General features: G+C 40.3%; 1 protein-coding gene across 5 annotated transcripts in view; it reads right to left on the reverse strand.

The window, feature by feature from the left end:
• PTGER3 (prostaglandin E receptor 3) overlaps positions 1–23,230 on the reverse strand; it is a 185,350-nt gene that overhangs the window by 141,163 nt on the left and 20,957 nt on the right. For all 5 annotated transcript variants that reach the window (XR_012034804.1, XM_072834059.1, XM_072834055.1 and 2 more), the window contains exon 2: positions 11,694–11,873. Coding sequence is in view for 4 of the 5 variants with exons in the window: in XM_072834059.1 (XP_072690160.1) it covers positions 11,694–11,873 (180 nt within the window). In the remaining variant the exon portion in view is untranslated. The remainder of the gene's footprint in view (positions 1–11,693; positions 11,874–23,230) is intronic.

The raw sequence follows: 23,230 nt of genomic DNA on the forward strand, positions 1-23,230 counted from the left end.
GAGCACTGGATGACGCACAGAAGTGTGGAGTCACTGCATTGTACACCTGACACTAATATGACACCGTATGTTAACTACACTGGAATTAAAATTAAACACTTGATAAAATTTTTGAAAAAAGGAATGCACAATTGAGATATTATGGACGTCTCACACACACACGCACGCACATGCTGATAAACCCAAGTGTATGAAAATCTACACGACCTAATCGTCCTGATATTTATGGAACCAAAAATAAAGAAGTAAATAAGACCCAGCCCGTAACAACAAAAACTAGGATTTGATAGTTTGGATGAGGAGCCAAGGGAAAAGCAGCCAGAAAACCTTAACAAGTGGAAGACGTGGCTCCTGTATTCAAGGATCTTGTGATTTGGTTGAGACAAGAGAACGATCTCAAAGGAGAAGAAGAGCCACCTAAAAATTCTCTTTAGAGAAAAAAAAGGAACAAACTTTTTCTGGGCCTTGCTATCTGTCTCCTACGAGCTATTTTTCAAGATTCAAAAGACATGACATTCCAGAGAGGCAGGAGAATCACGTTTTTCGGTTAGAAGATACCACACAGATAGGCCAACCCTGATCATACAGATGAGGCAACTGAACTTAGAAGAAGCTGTGTATCTTTCTCAAACACACACACCCTATGTGGGACCAGAACCAGTTCTCTAACACTATTTGTGTGTTCTGGTGAATGCCCAACACTAAATTCGCAAGACTGGGCTATAGTCGCTTAAGATGATAATATAATAATTAATTTTTAATGTTGTTCCGTCAATGAAATGAGCATAATAAAATAAATTAACCATCGACCACTTATACAGTGCTTTCAAAAGTGTCCTCGTCTTCGTTGCCTTATTTAATCCTAATAATGTTGCACTGATGAGAAAATGCAAGTGCGGAGTGGCTCACTGAATTGTCAAGCACAAATAACCAGGGAATAGCAAATCAGATAACTGGGCATACGTGTTCTGACTTCTTTCCCAATGTTGGAAATTTTTCTTTTGCATTATGACCCCTAAAAATTTTATAGAGCATTTTGATGAGGTGATTTTGTTTAAAATATCTTTAAAATATTTTAAATTAAACATATAACATCTTAGCAGTGGTCTATACTAATTAAGAAAATTAACATATTACGTATCTCATCTTTCAATGAAAAACTCTGCTGAAGGAATAGTCTAACAGGAATATTCAAAATTGCTTTAGTGAGGAGACAATCTGGGATGAGGATAAAGGCCATGCATACCTAATTAGGGCTGCACAACATTTAAGACAATGGTTTCTCTTGGGAATAAGTCAATATTATTTCTCCAAGAATTTCGAAGTAAAAACTAATTTTGTCCCTATCATCCTTAAAAACATTAGATCCTCTCCCCCCCGCCCCCGCAAAAAAAAAAAAAAAAAAAAAAAAAAAGGTTTAAATCATGGAATGTTGAAAATAAATTTAAATAGCTTTTCCTCTAAAAGTGGCTTTTCATGGATCTTCTGAAGGAGAAGACTCCAAACCACTGATTCATGAAAATCCACCTGCAGCATTATGCACGCTGCGCACGGGCCAAGTCCTGTAACACATCCGAATGGAGGATGGCTTGGTATCAAAGAGCTGTTTCCAACAGACAAATGCTTCAGTGCTTTGAGATCTCATTTCCATCTTCCTCAATAAGGCTAGAACAATGCAAAGATAAATGTCATTAATCGCTCCAGACTTTTCCCTGTAGAGAAACACAAACTATAAACATCAAGACAGCATTTTACTAAAAGCTTTAAGTGTTGGCGTAAAGCATCATTAATTTTGCATTAGTAAGAAGATCTGTAAGTGTATGCCTTGCATCCTCGGGGGCAGAGGATCGATGATAAGGTCACCCTTGCTGCCTCCCTTCCGAGTTGCAAGGCAAAGACATAGCACATGCAGACGCGGGCATTAGGATGAATCCCTCCAACAGGGTCAGCACAGAAAGTGGCATTCTGACCGCCTAGACCGTCCCTGTGTAAGAGACTGCATTCTTCAGGTGGGGTGATGTTTTTTTTTTTAATTGACTTTTAAATAGCTTCGTTTTAAATCTCTCTTGCTGGGTCAGCACAAGGGAAAACCGAAACAAGCTCTTTGTTGTAAGGCAAATGCATCACTGAATTACTCCTAATTTTAAATAAAAAAAAAAAAAAAGAGTACTTTTACTTTCGACCTGCGTTTGGTGAGTAGCCTATACTGTCCCTCTGCTTGTTGGGACTGTGTTATTTTTCTTTTCTCCACTGTGATGGTAATTTTTATTTTTTATTTTTTTTAAAGATTTTATTTATTTATTCATGAGAGACCCAGAGAGAGAGGCAGAGACACAGGCAGAGGGAGAAGCAGGCTCCCTGTAGGGAGCCTGAGGCGGGACTGGATCCTGGGACCCCCGGGGTCACGCCCTGAGCCCAAGGCAGACTCTCCACCACTGAGCCCCTCAGGTGTCCCATGATGACAATTTTTAAAAATGATTGCAGCTCCTCTTTTAATGATTCTATCCCTGGTTATATTGCTTTACTATTACGGGCCTATAACGAGATGTCGGGAATGTTCACATTCACAGGGAAGTAGTTAGTTGACTTAAGCTCCAGTTTTGGATTTTAGCTTCTAACCAAACACGGAAGGTCATGAGTTTCCGCGAATCATCAAGACTCTCTGGCATGGAGAATTCCTAACCTGTGTCCATCAATTTCCAAGACGTCCACAGACAAAATTCAGGAGGGCTGTACAGTCTCTGCGACTGGAAAAAAATTCTCTATCCTCTCTTCGAGGAAAGGATCCATACCTTTCACCCGGTTGCCTGAGGAGGCCCGATCCCCCAGTGATTAAAAACCAGTGTCCCACCAGGTATATTCCAGTTAGATCTAATTTGAAGAGCCCCAGTTGGTGGTGACTGTTTCAGAACTGGGTTCTTCCAGTGTTCTTTTCAAAGTCCAATTCAAACAACCTTGTATATTATATTCAAAAAGACTTCTTTTAAAAACTGTTAGGCATGAACACTGATTATCCGTAGACCTGCCGTACTTGGCCTCAGAAATTTACAGTAGACCAAGGAAAATTCTTGTTCTAACTTTTTGGGGTCAGATTTGGAGTTTAAGTTTTTCAACTTCCCATACCATACAAACCAGAGACTTAAGTTTTAGTTACGGAGACCTACGTGAGTTGAACTTTGTCTCCAAAATGTGTGGTAACAGCTCAATGCTTGAGGTTCTGCAGACTGGCATGACATCAGAAAAACAGGCCAGTAAAGAGACGTTTGCCCAGAGCTGGACGGCTCTTTGACAAAAATCATCTTTCAGATTAGATAAAGCTGCTGGAGCTCTGTTACACAAACCAAATGTGCAAAACCCCCATAAAAGACAGATTTTGCTAAATCAGTTCTCTCCTACTGAGGCACCTGTGTGGAAATGTGAACTTAAGAGGAATTACAACCGATTTTTAAACATCCTGGGAGAAACGGGCTCATTCCCTTTAGATAACCCTTTGAGAGACATATAACCCCAGGGCCTCTTATCAAGAACAAAATAGGGATTGGAGACATCAATAGAAAGATGATACTTTCTAAGAAACTGTACCTCCTCATTTGTGAATAGGTTTATGTGATTACAGAAGTGGATCTGGGCCCGTGGTGATCCAGGCATTGTTGTAGTGGTAGTGCCACATTTTTGTGCAGTCAGACACCAACTGGCATTCTAGGGCCTGCTGCTTCGGGGAGTGCCAGGGTGGTGCCTTTCAGATCCAAGATCTCACAGATGGCTTTGTGCTGCAAACCCTCAGACACACAGCACCCTCTCAAAGGCCATGGCCCTTGCTCTAAGTTCTCAACTGGGAGTAATCAGATCCTCCATAGTGTATTTAGCAACATCTGAGAACATTTCTTTTTCTTTTTAAGGATTTTATTTATTTATTCACGAGAGACACAGAGAGGCAGACACACAGGCAAAGGGAGAAGCATGCTCCATGCAGGGAGCCCGATGTGGGCTTCGATCCCGGGACCCCAGGGTCACGCCCTGAGCCAAAGGCAGATGCTCAACCACTGAGCCACTCAGGCGTCCCTGTCTGGGAGCATTTCTGATCATCACAGCTAGTAAAGTATTACCATCATCTGGTGGGTAGAGGCCAGGGATACTGTTAAACAGCCTGCAATGCACAGGACAGCCCCCATAACAAAGAATTATTTGGCCCAATAAGCCAAGGGGCTGAAGTGGAGAAATCCTGCCCCAAGGCCATGCCTTTGGCCCATTCTGAGAGATTATATGCTCTATTTCGACCTATACTTCTCAGAGGGCCACTAGAAGTTAGTTTGAATGCCTTGGAAATTATAATTTGGGACAGCATGAAATGAAAAAGTATCCTAATGTGCCCTCCCCTTCCCAACTAATACTCATTCCTTTCTCCAAAATGCAGGTTAACCGTCATCTTCTACAGGAAATGATTTCCTATTTTAGCATCAACTCTCCTATATGCTTACTCTGTTACCAACCCTGATCAAATTATCTCCTATTCCCTACCATTCACTGAAAACTGATATTTTAGAAAAAAAAAAAATCCGTGAGTCTTAACTCCCATCGGAATGCTTGGCACAGAGTAGGTACAACAACAAATACATGTTGAAGGAAAGAACAAGCCCAGAGGACTGGCTTGGATTCTGAGTATCCAGCCTCCAAACTGATTTGCTCAAAATGGTGATGGGTGAGCACAACAACCCCCGAAGAATATCTAAGGATATTTTTTTTTCTAAGGATATTTTTGAGCTCATGTTCTCCAAGGACCTGAAACTGTGCAGTGCCTCATTGTACGGCATGTAGGTTCTACCTTCTGTAGACCAGAAATGCCACCATGATATTCAGCTGATGCTATGAAGCAAAGACCATAGGGACCATAAGATCTGGTTCGGAGCCTTGGAGCCCATGGAGAAACCATGGTCAGAGCTCTCCCTAATACCTTTTCTTAGGAGGAAGAAGGGAAAGCCTGATGTGCTACTTTTATTGAGCTTGGCTTATGTTCTGCAGAACACCTCCCTTCAGTAAAGAAGGAAGGAGTAGATTGGCCTGAAGGGGTACATAGAATAGGGTATAAACGCAGGCAGTCCAGCGTTTGTCTCTGCCAGTAATCAGCTCATACCCATACCTAGGTACAAATCTATCAACGAGACTGACTACAAACCAGGAAAATTCCTTGGTTGGCTGCCTATAGATTATACTAGAATCTGAAAAAAAAAAAAAAGGATTGACTGAATTGAGAATAATTGATAAATGTGCATTTGTATCAAAACCCAAAAATCTGGGATTATAATACGAATAGATATCATGTTGAAAATGGGCAAAGAGCACATCGGATCTACAGCAAGTCAGTGATGACGTGTACTGTACACACTTACGGGACGTAAAACAAAATGGTATCATCATCCAGGTAGCACAACATGACATTGTGCTGTTATTTGACAAAGCGTGTCAAGTAGGATTTCAGCAAAATGTTTAACACAATTATAAATAAAATATTCCTGACACGAGTTGGCTTCAGGAAAAAAAGACAGGGACATTTCAGAACATTCAACTTTATTTTCCATTGACAAACACAACATGAAAAACATACATTTATTAAATACAGAGACTAGCTATGACTTGAATGTCATCAAGGTTTTGATGTAGTTTTCAAAGTCTCTTTTACTCTCTGTCTCCACAATACTGAAGACCCGCCTTTAAAATATATTGGAAGATGTGTTTAACTACACTTAGGATACCTCAAAAAAAAAAAAAACAACTTTACATAGAGATGACAAAAGTATAACTTCCCACTTAACCAAGTGTGTAGGGATAGGATGCTGAATGGGAAAGATGGAGAGACATATGCCTTCTCTGCTGAGCTTTACTTTACTGATGAAAGTGCCCACGATTTCAGTTCTTACTTAAATACACCACGTGAATGATACTTATGCTCATTTATTATAAACAGATGATGACAATCTGTGCCTAGTTTTAACCTGTTTGTGTAAAGCGATGTTCAACTTTTTGCTATTGATACGTACACATTTGGTAAAAGAAGAGGGAGAAAGTAAAATATTTCATACAAATTCCACACATATATATGGGAGGGAGAGCATGTAGCAGTCAGTGACGACTTGAGGGAACTCAACACCTGATCCTACAGAAAAGAATACGGGCCACTCCTTGCTTTGTCCTACTGACATTCACGTGTATAAAGATGAATGTGGTCCCTCCCTCTCTTTGATTCTGCGGAATGGCTTAAAAGGATGAAGAATTTTAACAAGTCGGAAATGTACACGGTTCCCTCCACGACACTATGTTCTCCACCCCCGTCCCTTGCCTGCTCCACACAAGTACCTCTGCAGGAGTTGAAAGAACACTGGAGTGAGTCGATGCGTCATATGCATTTTTCTCTGCTTAATATTACAGCGTTGACTTCCACACAAACAGAAAACATATAAAGAAACCATTTTCAAATAACTATTAAGTTTTGGCGATGGGCTACCTTTTGTCTCGATATCCAATTCACTTTCATTAAAAGGCCAAAATACTCTGTTTCTAAAGCAATTGATGAAAGAATTTAAGAGCCGCACTTTTGAAAGTAACCTTAAAGTTGGAGTCATCTCCAAAATGCTCAAAAAGCTTGAAAAGTTTGGTTTTGTTCCTCAGGATGATCTGTTTCCATCTTATCTTTACTCCTATAATAAAATGATTCCATCAAAGCTGATTTATCCTAAAAACCAGAGTCAGGTCTGCTTCATATATTAAGGCATAAGCGTGCTAGAAATACAAAGCTGTTCTCTATCCTCTTAAAAACAATCCCAGTTCCACCAACAGTAAATATTTCTGTTACTTTCCACTCTGTTGAGAAAATGAATAAACAGGTTGGAAGCAAAGGGTTTGGCACCACAGTCTCATTCCTAATGAAGAAATATGTAATCCAGTAAATATTTGAGTTGTTGATAATATTAAACGGATGGATTTAAAACTTCTGGAAATGAGTTTTCATTCTCAGTAAAGAAAACGAGTGATATATAAATGACTATCGTATATATCTGATTGAATTGTTTTTCCAGAGAATCAAACAGTACTCAGTTTATGGTAATCATAATGTAATGGTTTACAATTCAACTTGCGCAAATTATAAACCTTTAAATAGAATCCTCGTTTTAGGAATTATAGAATAGAGAATATGTAAAATAAAAACTCTGTGCTCTTTTGCTCTTTAAAAGAATAGAGAACAGGGACAAGTGGGAAAGGAGATGTTACGTAGCCTGTTTTGAAGGTATCGTTCCATCTGACTTTAACATGAATTGTTGATCTCTTTGTAAAAAAAAAAAAAAAATTGCCTTGTTCTAGACTTGGGGAAGGTCTTTCTGAAATAGGCATAGTCTCAGTGTTCCCTTTGTCACTGTGAGAATAAGGCCACTCTGCGCTATTCTTTTTGCTTTCTCCAGTTTTATTCAAGGTGGACTTAACCCAAAAAAAGGCATTCAAGGAAGAAGACATGTAAAAGATTTTACTGATAAGTATAGATATGAATTCCTAATAAAATTGAAACCTTTTGGGTGGGAGTAATTCAGCTGACTATAAATTTTCTTATGAAAACACCGCCTATATAAATGATGCCAATCTAATGGAGTTTTAATTTTAAAATTTTCCCTAATTCTCTGTTTCATGCCCAATATGTAATCATCACCAATTAGTTGTCTTAGAATACTGAACTGATACAGCTCTGTAACGAATGTGCATGTGAGTTTTAGGTTGATTTTCAAATTTATAAATTGGCTTTATCAAAATCGATGTTAGGAAACATCACAGATGTGTGTCACCTCTTATTGGAATTTTATTGCAACTCAGATGATAGCCCTCTGGACGTAGCCACAGTATTGAATATTCTTCGCTTTCGAATTGATATAATCTCATTCATTGAACAATTCTGCACATTTATTTAAACCTCGATTTTAGCAGTTTTTGAGACATGAGAGCACAAAACAGCAATAAACAACATCTCTAAAGATTTGGCATAGGTGATGGTCTAAACTTTTCACATGGGTAAATCACAGAAATTTTAATTTTTCCACATTAAGCTTTTAATATGTTTGTAGGATTAAATACTCTGCAGTCTTTGTGTGTCACTCATCTTCTGGTATCCTGTTTATTTTGAGAGAAGCTTTTGGGGTCAAAGTATTTAAAAAAGTAAGCAAGAATATATGTGCCTAAAATTTCAACAATAAAAATTTTCTCACTTTCTGTCTCTACTTAATCCTAGTAGAAAAGAACCATTAAGTTACCATTGACATGGGAAAATTGAAAGTTAATCACAAATTAGGACTCAAGGCCAAGAGATATATAAAAAGCATAAGTGAATAAAAGGTCTAATTCATTTGAAAATCTATTGTTAGAATATCGCCACAGATTGACCACCTTTTAGAAACACAGTTTTGCATTGAGAGTTTCTAGTTGGTCCATCACTCGATGGCATCGTGGTCCCAGGGTCTCCTACAGTTAACTTTTCCACGAGCTTCCACAATTTATTCTATCACACAATCGAGAGATCTTTAATATAATAAAGGAGTGTGAAGTAGAAATACATGCGCACTTTTGGACTCATCATCATTTAAATCTGTCATGATTAAACACATTTACTTAAAATATCTAGGTGTACAGCATCAGGCAAATTTGGTAAATCTTAAGATAATACGTTTTATTTCTTCCATCTAAAATAGTTTTGAGATATGCGCTACACTGATTTTATTTGAAAAGTCAAATATTCTTATTGAATAGCATGTCATCATTTCCTTCTAGGACACAGCACAGCTGTCTAAAGTCATCATTTAGAATATCAGCACTGCTATGTAAAATCTACAACAGCTGATTGTACCTAAATTTCGACATTGTACTCACTCACTTCTTCCCACGTGGCTTCCCTAGGCCTCTCTTTTTTTTTAACCAATGTTGTCAAGTTAAGAATTGTCATAATTTATTGTCATAATTTATGCACACGTCTTCTTTTCCTGCTCAGACATATACATAGATACACAAAGTATATGAGAATGAATTTAAAGGCCAATAAGCTTAAACTTGGAAACATAAAGTCTTCTGCTGTGACTTCAGATGTCCCCCTCCTGACCACGTCAAGGGCCTCTGTACGACATCTCCCAAATCTATCATCCCAAAGGCTGAAATCATTTGGGACTTATATTTCTTATCAGGTTTTCCCCAGACGAACAAATGGCTGCCTAGGTAACAAAACACATGCCATTTGCATAATTTTCCCTTCTCCACTGCCTTTTCAAACTTGTTGAAAAACTGCCATTTGTCCACTCCTGCCATGTATTCCTGGGCAGAAACGTATTTTGTACTTCAGGATAAGTTTCAGGCTGTTTTTGTCTTTATGCATTTCTGTGTTTTGATGAAAAGTGGTTATTTCTTTGACAGTAATCTCCATTACCATTTGGAAGTATCAGTCCCTTAAATTATTAATACACATAAAGCACTTTGTGGCACAGCAATACGATACTACACACTTGAAGATAAATTCATATTTTTGTAATTAAATAAGCAGAGATCATTCACTTTATCAGTTGGGTGGACTTTAATGGCATGCAGGCCTTCAATCATATGGCAAGCACCTCACTGATGTGCGTGCGTTTTAGCAGCCATTTATTCATTCATTCATTGAATAAGTACTGAACACTTCCTATAGTTCAGGTGTTGTACTAGGTGCTGGAGGGAGAAACGAATCACACTCACACCCTTAAATCCATGCTGTGTGTGTCATAATCTATCTGATTATGACCTGGGACCAGAGGACCATTCAAGAGGTCAAGCCTCTTTACTGTAAGGTAATTTAAGTGCACTTTTTTTCTGGGAAAAGGAGGTAGTTGTGTCTAATTCTTCATAAGGTGGCCTGTGGGATAACCCAATTCTATAGCGCAGAGAGCTTTTACGACAGGGCTGAGTTTAGGTATCATCATTTTTTCTAAAATGTAGGCCAGTGGAACCATCGTGAATTTACATAAACACTCTCAGCAGACCCTGTTTTCTCACTCAGTTTGACATAGTATTTCATAATTATAATAATAAATTGATTATTCTTAACTGACCTAGGATGATTTATATATTAACCTAGTAGATATATGATACTTGTTAAAATCAATTATTCCTTAAATGCCTACGAAACACAGGGGAAAGAGTAGCTACTACAAAGATGTATAAAATAAGTCTCAAATTTTTGAAAACTTTAGGAATGCAGTAACATAAGCTGTAAATTAAAAATCTTTGTGAGAAAATGTTAACGAGTTTGCAAAATGAATGCTCCAAAGAATACAAAGAGCATTTTGTGTAGGCCTCACTTAAAAGATTGTTAAGTTTGTTGGGGAGGTTTTCTTAAGTGCAACTCTCGAAACTTAGTATAATAATCTGCTTGTGCTAAAAAGATATCAAACTTAACTATGAAGGTTTGTACACATGTAGAGTTTAAGAAAAACATATTAATATTAATAAATATTTATATACAGAGCTACTTTGAAGAGAGAAGAGAGAAAGTGCTGCAAGGGGTCGATACTATTAATTTTCTTATTCTATAAATAGGTCAAACTATGGAAAGTCTTCATGGAACCTTCAAAATATTTATTGGTCCTGGAATCAGAGTTGGTATTTAAATATCCAAAAGACTAGAGAATACTTCTGGTGGAACAATCAGGGAAGATAATTAACCAAAGCACCTATAGTTAGTTCACAAATCAGTTCGTAAATAGCATTTTGAAAAATCACTTCACTGACTCTCATGATCAGATTTATGAATCTCATCCAGGCTTTTAGGAATTAAAAATGTATTCAGAAAGGAGAATACTTAGTCATTTGGATAGTCACAAATCCTGTCATATTTCACATACAAGGAATTGGCTCTTATTTAGATAATGAGCAAACCTAATTACCAGCACAACCAAAACTTACACTTCGTAAGTTCAGCAGATAATTTATGTATTGAGCAATATATACATCAGTACCACTGAATATTATGGATATAGTATACGTTTTTTTTAATCCTAATGACATGGAGAAGAAAGAAAGAAAAGAAAGAAAGAAAGAAAGAAAGAAAGAAAGAAAGAAAGAAAGAAAGAAAGAAAGAAAGAAAGAAAAAAGAAAGGAAGGAAGAAAGAAAATGCAGAAGACCAAGGTCTTTGAACAGAGACAAATTTTTGCTTATCTTCGATGATCAATGAATTCAATCCCCCGTGTACTCAGTAACACCGGATGGTTAACTTTGCCCAACTCATCTCTACCACAGACCAAGATCATTTGTAAAAAAAAAAAAAAAAAAAAAAAGTTTTCATCTCATAAATAATCACATATTCGGCTACAAATGGCAGAGACCCCAAAACACTGGACTGGAAAATATTAATATATTTTCCTCTGTTTGTGTTTCAATACTTTTGGCACATAGGGGATTATCTATGCTTCTGAGACCATTCAGCATTGCATCAAAAATTCTCCTTCAATGCACAAACAGCGGCATGCCAGAGATGCCTAAATTCACAGTAAAGTTTACGGCTACTTGTTGCCAAAAGCTGTGGACATGCAAGTTGATTAGGAATTCTCTTTCATGCTCCTGTCTGTATAATTTCATTGGATAATGAGATAGGCTGCCCTTTCTGTCCATCATTAGAGCAGCTGGAGACAGCATTTGCTACCTGACAAAACTTTCGAAGAAGGATCTTTCTTAGCAGCAGATAAACCCAGGGATCCAAGATCTGGTTCAGTGAAGCCAGGCGAACAGCTATTAAGAAGAAGTTGCATTCTTTCAGCTTTTCGGTGTGAGTCTTGCAGTGCTCGACTGATGTCTGATTGAAGATCATTTTCAACATCATTATCTAAGAAAGAGGGACAAAGAATTGTTCCAAACATTAACAAGGTCACATGCATCTCCTCTATGCAGTCCTTTGCACAAAGTCTACAGTAAGTTGGTTGTTAGATGGAAATGATTGATTCAGACAAACTTTATACTCACGGGACATAGCCCCGAATTAATACAAGACATTCCTAGAGATTTTCCCACATTTTCGGCATTTGACATGATGCAGATTTTTTTTTTAAGATTTTTATTTATTTATTACTGAGAGACACACACAGAGAGGCAGAGACACAGGCTGAGGGAGAAGCAGGCTCCCTGCGGGGAGCCCAATGCAGGACTCGATCCCGGGACCCCAGGGTCACGCCCTGAGCCCAAGGGAGATGCTCAGCCCCTGAGCCAGCCAGGCGTCCCTATGATGCAGCTTTTTATAAAAGTGCATGTTCTCGGGCTCTTGGTCATTGGGGCTTAAGAAGCTTGAAATCTCAAAAACACATCTCAAAAGTAGCCAAAGTCATCTGTCTTGTCGTAGAAATTACCAATAGGTTGACACCCTGATGAGAGCCAACACTTCAACAAACCAAAACATATTTAATCTTAAACGTCAGTAGTTCTATTTGAAAAAAAAATTACAGAAAAAAAGTAGAAGCAAAGAGGGGAAAATAATACTTCTTGCGAGCATTTTCTGAATCCTTACAACTTGCCAGGACTGTGTCAAGCTCTTCACATGCACAGAATAAACAGTGAGGACAGTATTATTACTGTCTCCTTTTTACAACCACAGAAGCCAAGTTAAACCTCGATGTGAAATGGCTGAGCCAGACGCAAACGAGGTTTACTAACAGTCCTTGACATACGGTGCTTGGCTTCTTTTTGTTTTTGTCTCTCCCTCCTCACCATGTATGCACACTAGACTGTAAATTCCTGGAGGGCAGGATTTGGGACCATTTTTCCTCCCACTATTAGTATATTCCCAATACTTAGACCAATACTTAATAGATAGTGCTCAATACATATTTGTGAAAAAATATATGATGCATATATGAATATATGACACGTACCATGTATTAATATATTTAATGAAAAAATATGTGTGATTTCTATAGGAGCAAAAAATGAAGTTTCACAGACATCTGAGAGGTTTTGAAGCTCGTTAATAATCGGAAAAATGCAAATTGTGAGAAAACAAGAAGTCATTTTACACCCACTAATTTGACAAAACTGAAGAAATGAGACTTTTCCAAATGTTAGTATGGATGTGGAGCAATAAGGGCTCTTTCACACACCACTAGCTGGGACGTGAACTGGAGCAACCTGCCTGGAAAATACAATGAGCACATTTCATCTGTTACCTGCCCGCAGTCCTACTCCCAGGTATATTCCATCCTGAACTCCTGCACCAGGAGCTGTATATATAGCTGTTCATTACAGTGGCACTCACAATACCAACCAACCAACAAAACAGAAACACCCCAAAGCCAAACACGGGTTCACATTTGCAAGCAAAGAAAGGCGCTGACGTTATAACTGGCTCCTAAATTCACCTTTCTAATGGTGCACAACTATTAAGCACTTGAAATGTGGCTGGAACAAATTGAGATGTTGGAAGATATAATTATTATATAATGAAATGATAATATTTTTGATATGTTGTATCGAAAAATGTATTATTAAAATCAGCATCGCTTCCTTTTTTTTTTTTTTTTTACTTTTTAAAAAATGTCACTACCAGAAAATGTAGGATTATATACGGGGCTTGCATATGTTGCTCATGGTACGTTCTATTGAACCCAAGATCTCTCTTGAGGCCTGCACTTACTTGGATGTCTGTCCTTAGGTCACACAAATAGAAGTCACTATCCCTGAATGAACAAAGCACCCCAGACCACAAGCCCAGAATCCCACAATGGCACTTGCTTATTATACAGTCATCCTGGCCCCACATGCCAGTTATCTTCCAATCTTTCTTTGGCCTCATCCTCTTCGATGCCTTTTGCTCATATTCCAACTTCATCCTGGTTCGGCAACTCCACTCATCTGAATCGCAGCGATAATAGACACCCAGATGGTGACACAGATGTCATCACATCACAGATTCAGCATCCTAACTAGATTCCAGCTATGAAAACTTCAACTTAGGGACGCCTGGGTGGCTCAGCAGTTGAGCATCTCTCTTTGGCTCAGGGTGTGACCCTGGGGTCCCGGGATCAAGTCCCACCTCGGGCTCCCTGCATGGAGCCTGCTTCTCCCTCAGCCTGTGTCTCTGCCTCTCTCTCTGTGTCTCTCATGAATAAATAAATAAAATCTTAAAAAAAGATAAAAAATTTCAACCTGGTCTTTTTGGACAAAATTGGCCCACAGATTCTTAATCCAATCACTGGCAAAGGACACAGAAATTTCCAGGTTTCACTTAGAGGACAAATTCATCCCCGGGGCTTACACCATGGTCCTTGACCACCGTACCACCTACTACCTGAACAAAATTATGGTTCTATAAACAGATAAGAACAAGGGAGTGGGAAGGCAACCTGCAGTCATATATTCTTATTCTAACTTCTTCCAAAGGGATTTTTTCCAAGGGATTTATTCAGTAAAAGTAAAAACAACTGTATAAATAAGTCAATGTTCAGCAAAGCATTATCTACACTTGTAAGAAACTGTAAACACATAAATCTCTAACATCAGGAGCAAAGCTTAGTAAAATATGGCCTATTTATATAGTAGTACATGTAAGCATTAGGTGAAGGCAGAATATAGATAGTTTATGTACGTAAAGCTATATAGTTATTATAATTAAATTATGTGAAATACATAGACTTGTGGAAGGCAACGGAATTATTATTATGAGACAATAACTTACCATTAAACGAGCATTAAATTATTTTTAAAAACTGTGTGTACTTAAAACCACTTGCAGCAATGAATGAAAGGCTTTTCTTTAAAGGAAGCTGAAGATAACTGCCTTCATTAATAAATACGAATTATCATATGCCAATCTAAAAAAACTAAGTAAATGTACATCAGGATATTCTGATGCTGGGTCTCAGTCCTGTGAACAGAATGCCACTCTCGGGGTGCACACAGGTGGCCGCCAAAGGCATCCACGACTCAGCCCCTGGGACCTGTGCCTATGTCATCACACGTGACAAAAAGGCCCCCTGCTGATGCGATTCACCCTTGACGTGGGGAGACTTCCCTGGGTGACCTGGGTGAGCTCAGTGTCATCACGTAGGTCCTTAAACCCTGAGGCTTTTGTGCAGCTGCGGTAAGAGGGAGCTCTGTGGGCAGGAGCACGGCCAGAGGCGTACAACACTCCAGACCCAACACACGGGACGGGACCCACGAGTTGAATTAAGGAGTGGAGACGGCTTCCAGAAACCGAAAAAGGGAAAGAACCAAGTCTCCGGGTCTCCTTCAGAGCTTCCAGAAAGGAATGCAGCCCCGTGGACACCTCGATTTTAAGCCAGTGGGATCCACGTTAAGCCCCTAACACAACTGTAAGAGAACTCGGTCTCGTGTTAGGCCATACGTGGCTACTAATCTGTTAGGGAACAACAGGAGACACTGGGCTCCCAGCAGACGTGGAGAGGGCACAGGGAGGAGGCCGATGCTTGAAAATGATTTACTGACTCTCAGACATAAAACATCTCAGCAAGCCCGTTTACTTTGTTCACTTTCTTAAGAAACTTTCTTTTTTTTTTTTTTTAAGATTTTATTTATTTATTCATGAGAGACACAGAGAGAGAGGCAGAGACACAGGCAGAGGGAGAAGCAGGCTCCATGCAGGGAGCCCAATGCAGGACTCGATCCCGGGACTCCAGGATCACACCCTCGGCCCAAGGCAGATGCTCAACTGCTGAGCCACCAGGTGTCCCTAAGAAACTTTCTTTTAAACATAAGGTAAAAGTAAGCTTCATCCCAACTCCTGCTTAAATAACCTCAATTTCTAAACTTGCATCATGTACAAGTGAACTCTCGCTATTCTAGTAACATCAGTTAAATTTCAGTGTGTTTGATAAAAAGGTATAAATTCATATTTTCAGTTTGCCTTTAAGAAAAACATGTGTTTACTAATTCTTTTTTTTTCCTCCCTTTTATAAACTATTGGAAAGGTTGTATCTTGCTCTTTTAATCCCTCACCTCATCCAACAGTTCAACATATTTGATGGCCCACCATCTTCCAGGAAGTGCTCTGGGCCTGGTCTAGAATGATCTAAAAACTCGGGGCGCCTGCGTGGTCCAGTTGGTTAAGGCTCCGACTCTCGATTTCCACTGAAGTCATGACCTCAAGGTCATGAGATCGAGCTCCACGTCAGGCTCAACACTCAGCGTGGAGTCTGCTTGAGATTTCCTCTCTTTCTCTGCTCCTGTTCCCCACTCTCGTGCTCTCTCTCTTTCATAAATAAAATCTTTAAAAAAGAAACTCATTAAATTACTCTTCATTTTTTTAATAAAATAAGGTATAAAAATTTTTCTACTTAGAATCAGGAAAATTGGGATCCCTGGGTGGCGCAGCGGTTTGGCGCCTGTCTTTGGCCCAGGGCGCGATCCTGGAGACCTGGGATCGAATCCCACGTCGGGCTCCCGGTGCATGGAGCCTGCTTCTCCCTCTGCCTGTGTCTCTGCCTCTCTCTCTCTCTCTCTCTCTCTGTGACTATCATAAATAAAAAAAAAAATTATAAAAAAAAAGAATCAGGAAAATTAACAAAATTAGTAATTAAAATGGGACTTCAGTCATTTTACACAGTCCTCCTTCATTATTTTAAAATTAGTTTTTATGGGGCTAATAATTTTAAATTATCATTGGGCTGATATAGGTTTCATATGCCTACGTTGATTAGTCCTCTGTAATTTCCCATAATTCACTATGGACAATGCAGTGATTATGAAATTAGGAGACCAAGCTCTGTAAGCAATAGCTGGCGCACAGGGAGAGACACTCCAGCTTTTCCTGGAAATTATGAGCTGTGCAATAGGACAGTAACTAGAATTACAGGCAGTAAGCATGATACTGAGATTTCCAAATGTCCACGGGGATGGAAGTGGGGCTCCCAAGTCCATCTAATTTTGAACATAAATGCAAATTAACATCCATCTGTTGGTTTCCCTATATTTAAGGAGCTTACCAGCAATTACAGTTTTTGCAGATCTTGTTCAGACGCTCAGACTTTGGGAGAAAACCTTTGGCATGAATATGCAGATTTCTGGTGGAATTAATTTTTCCTATCAGTTCCACTTAATTCCTCACACAGGGAAAAAGAGACAAACAAAAACCAGGGTGCTTGGACAGCACAGAGGCTACTTTTCTTAGCAGATGCATGAACGCTCTCTGCATGACCGCTCCTCTGAACAGCCTCTCACCATGATCTGGTCAAGGGACCGGGAAGGTTAATTCTGGTGGCCCAGGACGCAGCCCTTCGGCCAGCGGCGACCTCAGACTCCACGCGACTGTCCCTGCGTATCAGCAGGAATAGAGAGCCCCTCCCGCCCCCCATAACCAGGAACACCACCGTCTCAGCGTCCCCTAAACCCTCCATCCCTGCCGAGGGTCACGGGCAACTAGTGTGCTCCACCTAAAGGTAAAAAGCGACCTCTCTCTTCCCCAGTGATCGTGACCTCGTACATGTACACAGCGCTACGCAGGGAGGCGGTTCTTAACACTCTGCCTTTGGATTTTGTTTTATTGCAGCAGGATTTGCAACCACACGTTTAAAAATCTTCAGTGCCTCGCTTCTTAATTCAAAAATGCTTTGAGTTATAGGTCATAAATATCTATTGAACATGATAAGTGAGCAAACCCAGAAAAATTAACTTGCGGGGGAGGGAATAAAATTGGTAACTTGCCCTCAGGCTCCATTTGGAAGCTTTTTAAGCGTTTCCACTTTATTCCTAATGTGCGTGTATAAGAGAATTTTCCTCAGAGCCAATTTTTATCTACGATGTTTTGTTTTTCATAATCCTCCGTGGTTAGGCTTTGGGAGAGTAACCTGCTTTACTGGAAATGCCCTCTATCATTTGATAAATGTACTATGAAATATACGCTGAAACCAGTCTGGGCCCTTTAAATCACATAATGACATAATTTGAAGGATTATCATGGGAAGAAGCTTCACTGTAGATTCAAGAAATAATTGCAGTCTTGCCAGTCTGGTTACAACTCTGTTCTCGGGCTCCCAAACCATCTCAGTACTCTATACTCCACTGTCTCAGAAGCTTCTCCTGCCTTATCGAATCTCAAAGCTGAATATAAACAGCTCATAAACATGTTTTTAAAAGGTTACTAGAAGTCGCGTTATTTCATCATACTATTATGTAATTTCATAAAATTTTTCAAAACAGTGATGAACTAAGAATCAGAAGAAATAAATTGTACTGCTGGCTCCGCCACCCTGCGTGAGTTTAGGCAAAGCCACTTACCCTCTATGCTTTCATAAACCCACTAGGAAACAAAAGTGCTGGCCCAGGAGGCCCCTTCCATATACCTCTGTGGTTAAGTTTTTTTCTTTTTTTTTTTTACGAAGTTCTGCAGCAAGGCTGAAAAGTGAACAAGGATTTAATGCGAAAACGAGAAGAACCCAAAAGGTAAAAGGGTGGAAACAAAAGACAAAATTTCCCTTCAGGAAAACCCCAAAATGCGTCTTTTGGAAAACAGAGGACGCAGGAAAGTCACGAAGTTAGAAAATGGACAAACGAAAACTACAAGGGGCTGGATTCATAAAGCTTTTGGGGAACATATTTTTTAGAAGTAGCTGACTTCGGCAAACACACTGACCAAGAGTTAGAGACCCACCATGGATCTGACTCAGCTCTGCGTCTAGGCTGGGGACCAGTTACCTAACTTTGGATCTTGACCTCTCCCTTCTCCAGAACATGATTAATACGTGTTTACTGAGTATCTGCTCCATCTAGTAATGCAGCTGCAAAAATTAAAATGAGGTGAGAATAATTAAAGTCTTCGATATACAAATTATACGTCTTCCCAAGCCCCAGGCTATTGCCCTATTGCGTATGCTTCCAGAAGAGAATGATCTGACGTTCAGGGATGGAACAGCGGATGCTTGCGGAATACTAGGGAATGAACTGCTAGAAATATATGTCTGCTTTCCTTAAATTTCTGCTCAATAGGGGCACCTGGGGGGCTCACAGTGGAGCGTCTGCCTTTGGCTCAGGGCGTGACCCCGGGGTCCTGGGATTGAGTCCTGCATCGCGCTCCCCTCCCCATGGGGTGCCTGCTTCTCCCTCTGCCTGTGTGTCTCTCATGAATAAATAAATAAAATCTTTAAAAAATTTCTGCCCAATAGACTGTATTTTTTAAAAGGCCAAAAAAAAAAAAAAAACCCTCAAATTTGAACTTTAAAGATGTTTGCTAACGTAGAACCATCACGCGATCGCCGCACAGAGCACCTCCAAATCATAAAGAAGCCGCAGGCCGCCACCACTTTATCTAGTGCCTGGCAATTACCGTCTCCTTTCAGGTAGTACGGACGGTGGCTTCTGTGCGACCGGGCTGCAGTAGAGGCCATTCCCTATGGTACGTCTAGACAAATACCTTTCTGTTAGAACAACAGTCAAAAAATGTCAATGATTAAGTAAGTATTCAGATTCTGGCTGAAAGGGGCAAGTTGCTTCCTTGGATTACAAGTGATAAATTAGGTCTGTGCGATACATGTCAGAAGAGCTCTCTAGACTACATTTCAAACCTGTGTATCTCAGATGCCAAGTGATAAAAGTCTAGAAAATACGTCTCTGCCAAGTTTAAAGAACATTCATCCTTGCAAATACTTAGATTTAAGAGTTTTCTTTTTTTCTGCCAAAATACAGTTTCACCTAAACCCCAAATGCTGAATCCTATCACCCACTCAGAGATCCACTGCACTGGTGACAATCACAGCACACAAACTTGTCCAATCACTGTATCACACACTTGGAACTAACATAACACTGTGTGTCAACTACCCTCAAGAATTTTTTTTTTTTTCTGAAGAGTAGTGAAATGATTAAAGAAGGAATCAGAGATGTGGACCAGGTTTTGTGTGCAGGGATATTCACGTCCAAAGAAAACTAGGAAAACTGAAAAGGCCAACAATAAGGCACAGGGCACAGTTCAAATTAATGGGGCATCCACTGATTTGCATAACATACATGTATTTCAATGCTGCCATCTAAAATTACGTTTTTGAAAAATATTTCATAACACGAAGAAATACTCAGGATGTTAAAAATAAAAACAAATGAGCATTACATAGTATAATTCAATTTTAAAGACATCTCCAGGTGGGAATTAGGGCAATTTCTATTTTCTTCCCCAAATGCTCCATAATAAATGTGTCATCATTTGCACACCTACAAAAGAAGCATTGAATGTAGAGTAGCTGGAAGCATCCATATAAATAATAAATATTAACTATTAAATAGTTGATTGGTAAGATGTTAGTGTCACGATCCAGCCTGGAACCATCACACGGTCATTTATTTGAATTCTTAGGTAGTCGACGTGTGCATAATTTAGCAACTAATAGGTAAACAGTCTGACACTCTATAATTGATCCGAACGTTTAACTTAATCATCAGATTCATCAGATTCATTATGGTTTTATTAAAGGGAATGTGATGTTCAGTGGTCAATTACTGGCTTCTGTGATTCATGGACAGCACAGCCACCACATGTAGAAGAATCTTTCCCTGCGCCGCAGCCAGTACGCAATGCAGGCTGATTGTGGTTCTAACCTGATCTAATAAATTCTTATTTATCTTGATCTCATGTCAAAACGACACTCCCTTCTGGAGCTCTGCTGTGGGAGGACTTGATCTCATCGGGGGATCCGCATAGACACATGTGGTACTTGGGATGAGCACTGGGTGAAGAGGGGCAGGTTGGGGTCTCTCTCCATCCATGGTCTCCGACCTTCCGACCTTGTGTCACCCCCTAGTCACCTCTCTGTCTCTCCTTCATTCACCACAGTGGCTACGTCACACACTCTCCACCGTCCTTCACCTCCCATAGGAAACCCCCTGTTGAGGGGCCTCTCATCTCCTACCACCAAGCTCAGCATCTAAGGCCAACGTTCCTCCTTGCCTCTCATTCAGACAGAAGAGGTGTCCATCCTCTACCTAAGACCATCTCTCCAGGGCTCTATCTGCGCCCCGGATCTCATCCATCACGAAGGCCAAAGGCCTTAGTTTGTCAGTTATCTCTTTCTTGTTTTATCTTTAACTTTTGGCTTTTTCCCAAAAAGTCACAGATTCAGATCACATTAACATATCTGAATTTCTCCAACCTCGAGAGAAGAAAAACGCCCCTGGAGTTCTCATCTCCCTACATACACTGCTCCACGAGTTACAGCTGAATTCTCAAGAGTTGTTTCTCTTCCTTATCTTTACATTCATTCTTCCTTTTTAAAGATTTTATTTATTTATTTTTATTCGGGAGAAAGCGAGGGTGAGAGAGCATAAGCCAGGGGAGCGGCAGAAACAGGCTCCCCGCCAAGCAGGGGGCCTGGTGCGCGGCTGGATCCCGGGACCCTGGGATCAGGGCCTGAGCCAAAGACAGATGCTTAAGCAACTGAGCCACCCAGGTGCCCCCTCAGATTGATTCATAAACGTACTCTTGCCTGGCGTCAGTGCCCACAAATCCTCAAGAAGTGCGATGGCCAAGACCACCAACAAGGTTTTCGAAATCCTCTAGACACTTACAAAACTTTCTGGAAACAACCTCTTGCCTAAGACTCAGGATGTCAAATGTCCAAGTTGCCATTTCCAAATATTCCCAAGTATTCAAGCTGCCGTTTGGGTTGATTTCTTACTAATCTTCCTGCCACCTGGGCGATCCTTCGCAGTCTCTTTTATGGCTCCTGTTTCTCTACCCATCCTGAGAATGTCATTGTTTTGGGTTCCAGCTTAAGTAATGGGAGGTTGCCTCCCTTTCTTGCTGTGTGTAGCCCCGGCGGGTGACCTCTTCTAACGGCCTCAAAATCCATCCTTGCGCTACAGGCCACACCTCTTCTCGGAGCTCCAGACTGACTAATTTAGCTGCCTGCAGCAAGCCCAGCTCTGCTTAGGTGTCTTACATCAAATCCAACCGGCTCCAAATTGACATTTTTATCTTCGTCAAAGCTGCTTCTCCACCAATCTTCCCTATTTCAGCGAACCCAGCTCTCTGAAACAGAAACCTAAGAGCTATCCCGGATTCATCTTGATTCATCTCTCGCTGTCTCTCCCTGGCCTGTCTCTCTCCTCCATTCCACCTCATTATCCGTGCTCCTCACACCCAACCGATCACAAAGTCTCCCATTACCTTCTCGATGTGTTTTAAACTATCATTTCTCTCACCTCCACTCCCGCTGACCCTAAACCCGCACCACCCCCCTCTCCTGTCTGAACTACTGCAATGGGCTACTACACGACCTATGACCCTCCATCCCGGGGGCCCCTCCGTGCTGCTTACAGGGGATGCTCTTAAAATGGAAAGTTGACTGTGTTATTCCACTTGGAAAAGTTCTCTCAATACTTCTCATTGTCCTGAGTAAAGGCTTTCAATGAACACCCACCACTCAGCCCCTGCCGAGCTCAACAGCCTAAATTCTCACCATTCCTTGCCCTCACGTCCATATTCCAATCACCCTGAACCTGTTTGAGGTCTTTAAAAGTGTCAGTTCATCTTGCTCCTGAACTTTCACAAACGCGGATCCCTAGGTCTTATAATTCTTATCCTCTCCTCTACTTCACTAATTTCAACCTAGTTTTTGTGTAGACTTGAAATATCAAGTTATTCTGGTGTTTCCCTTGCCAAAAGCCTAGTAGATAAGTTTTGATATAGACTCCCCCAAATTCTCTACTTCCCTTATTGCCCTGAAATATTTGATATTGTTGCTTGTTTTTTTGTTTTGTTTTGTTTTGTTTTTGTCGTTGTTGCTTGTTTTTAACATCAGTCTCTCTTAATAGACTTTGCTATAAAAGTAGGGATGATTTCAGTCTTTTTAGGTGTATCTGAGGAAGGACCTAGCCCAGAATTTATTACATTGTAAATTTATACATATTTCTGAATTAACTAACGAATGGATGAATGGTAGAAAGAGGACTCCTTAGGGTGCCTGGCTGGCTCAGTCCATTAAGTGTCTCCCTTCGGCTCAAGCCATGATCCCGGGGTCCTGGGATGGAGCTCTGCACTGGGCTCCCTGCTCAACGGGGAGCCTGCTTCTCCCTCTCCCTCTGCTGCTCCCCCTGCTTGTGCTCTCTCTCTCTGTCAAATAAATAAACAAGATCTTTTTTTAAAAAAAAGAGTAACTCCCTTCCATTTGGGTGTACCAGATTCTAGAATTTTTATCTAATGTACGAATCCACTAATATTTATCCCTACTCAAGTCTTTGTGTTGTTGTTAT

The sequence above is a fragment of the Canis lupus genome, chromosome 8 (assembly GCF_048164855.1).
Source record: "Canis lupus baileyi chromosome 8, mCanLup2.hap1, whole genome shotgun sequence".
Lineage (NCBI taxonomy): Eukaryota > Metazoa > Chordata > Mammalia > Carnivora > Canidae > Canis > Canis lupus.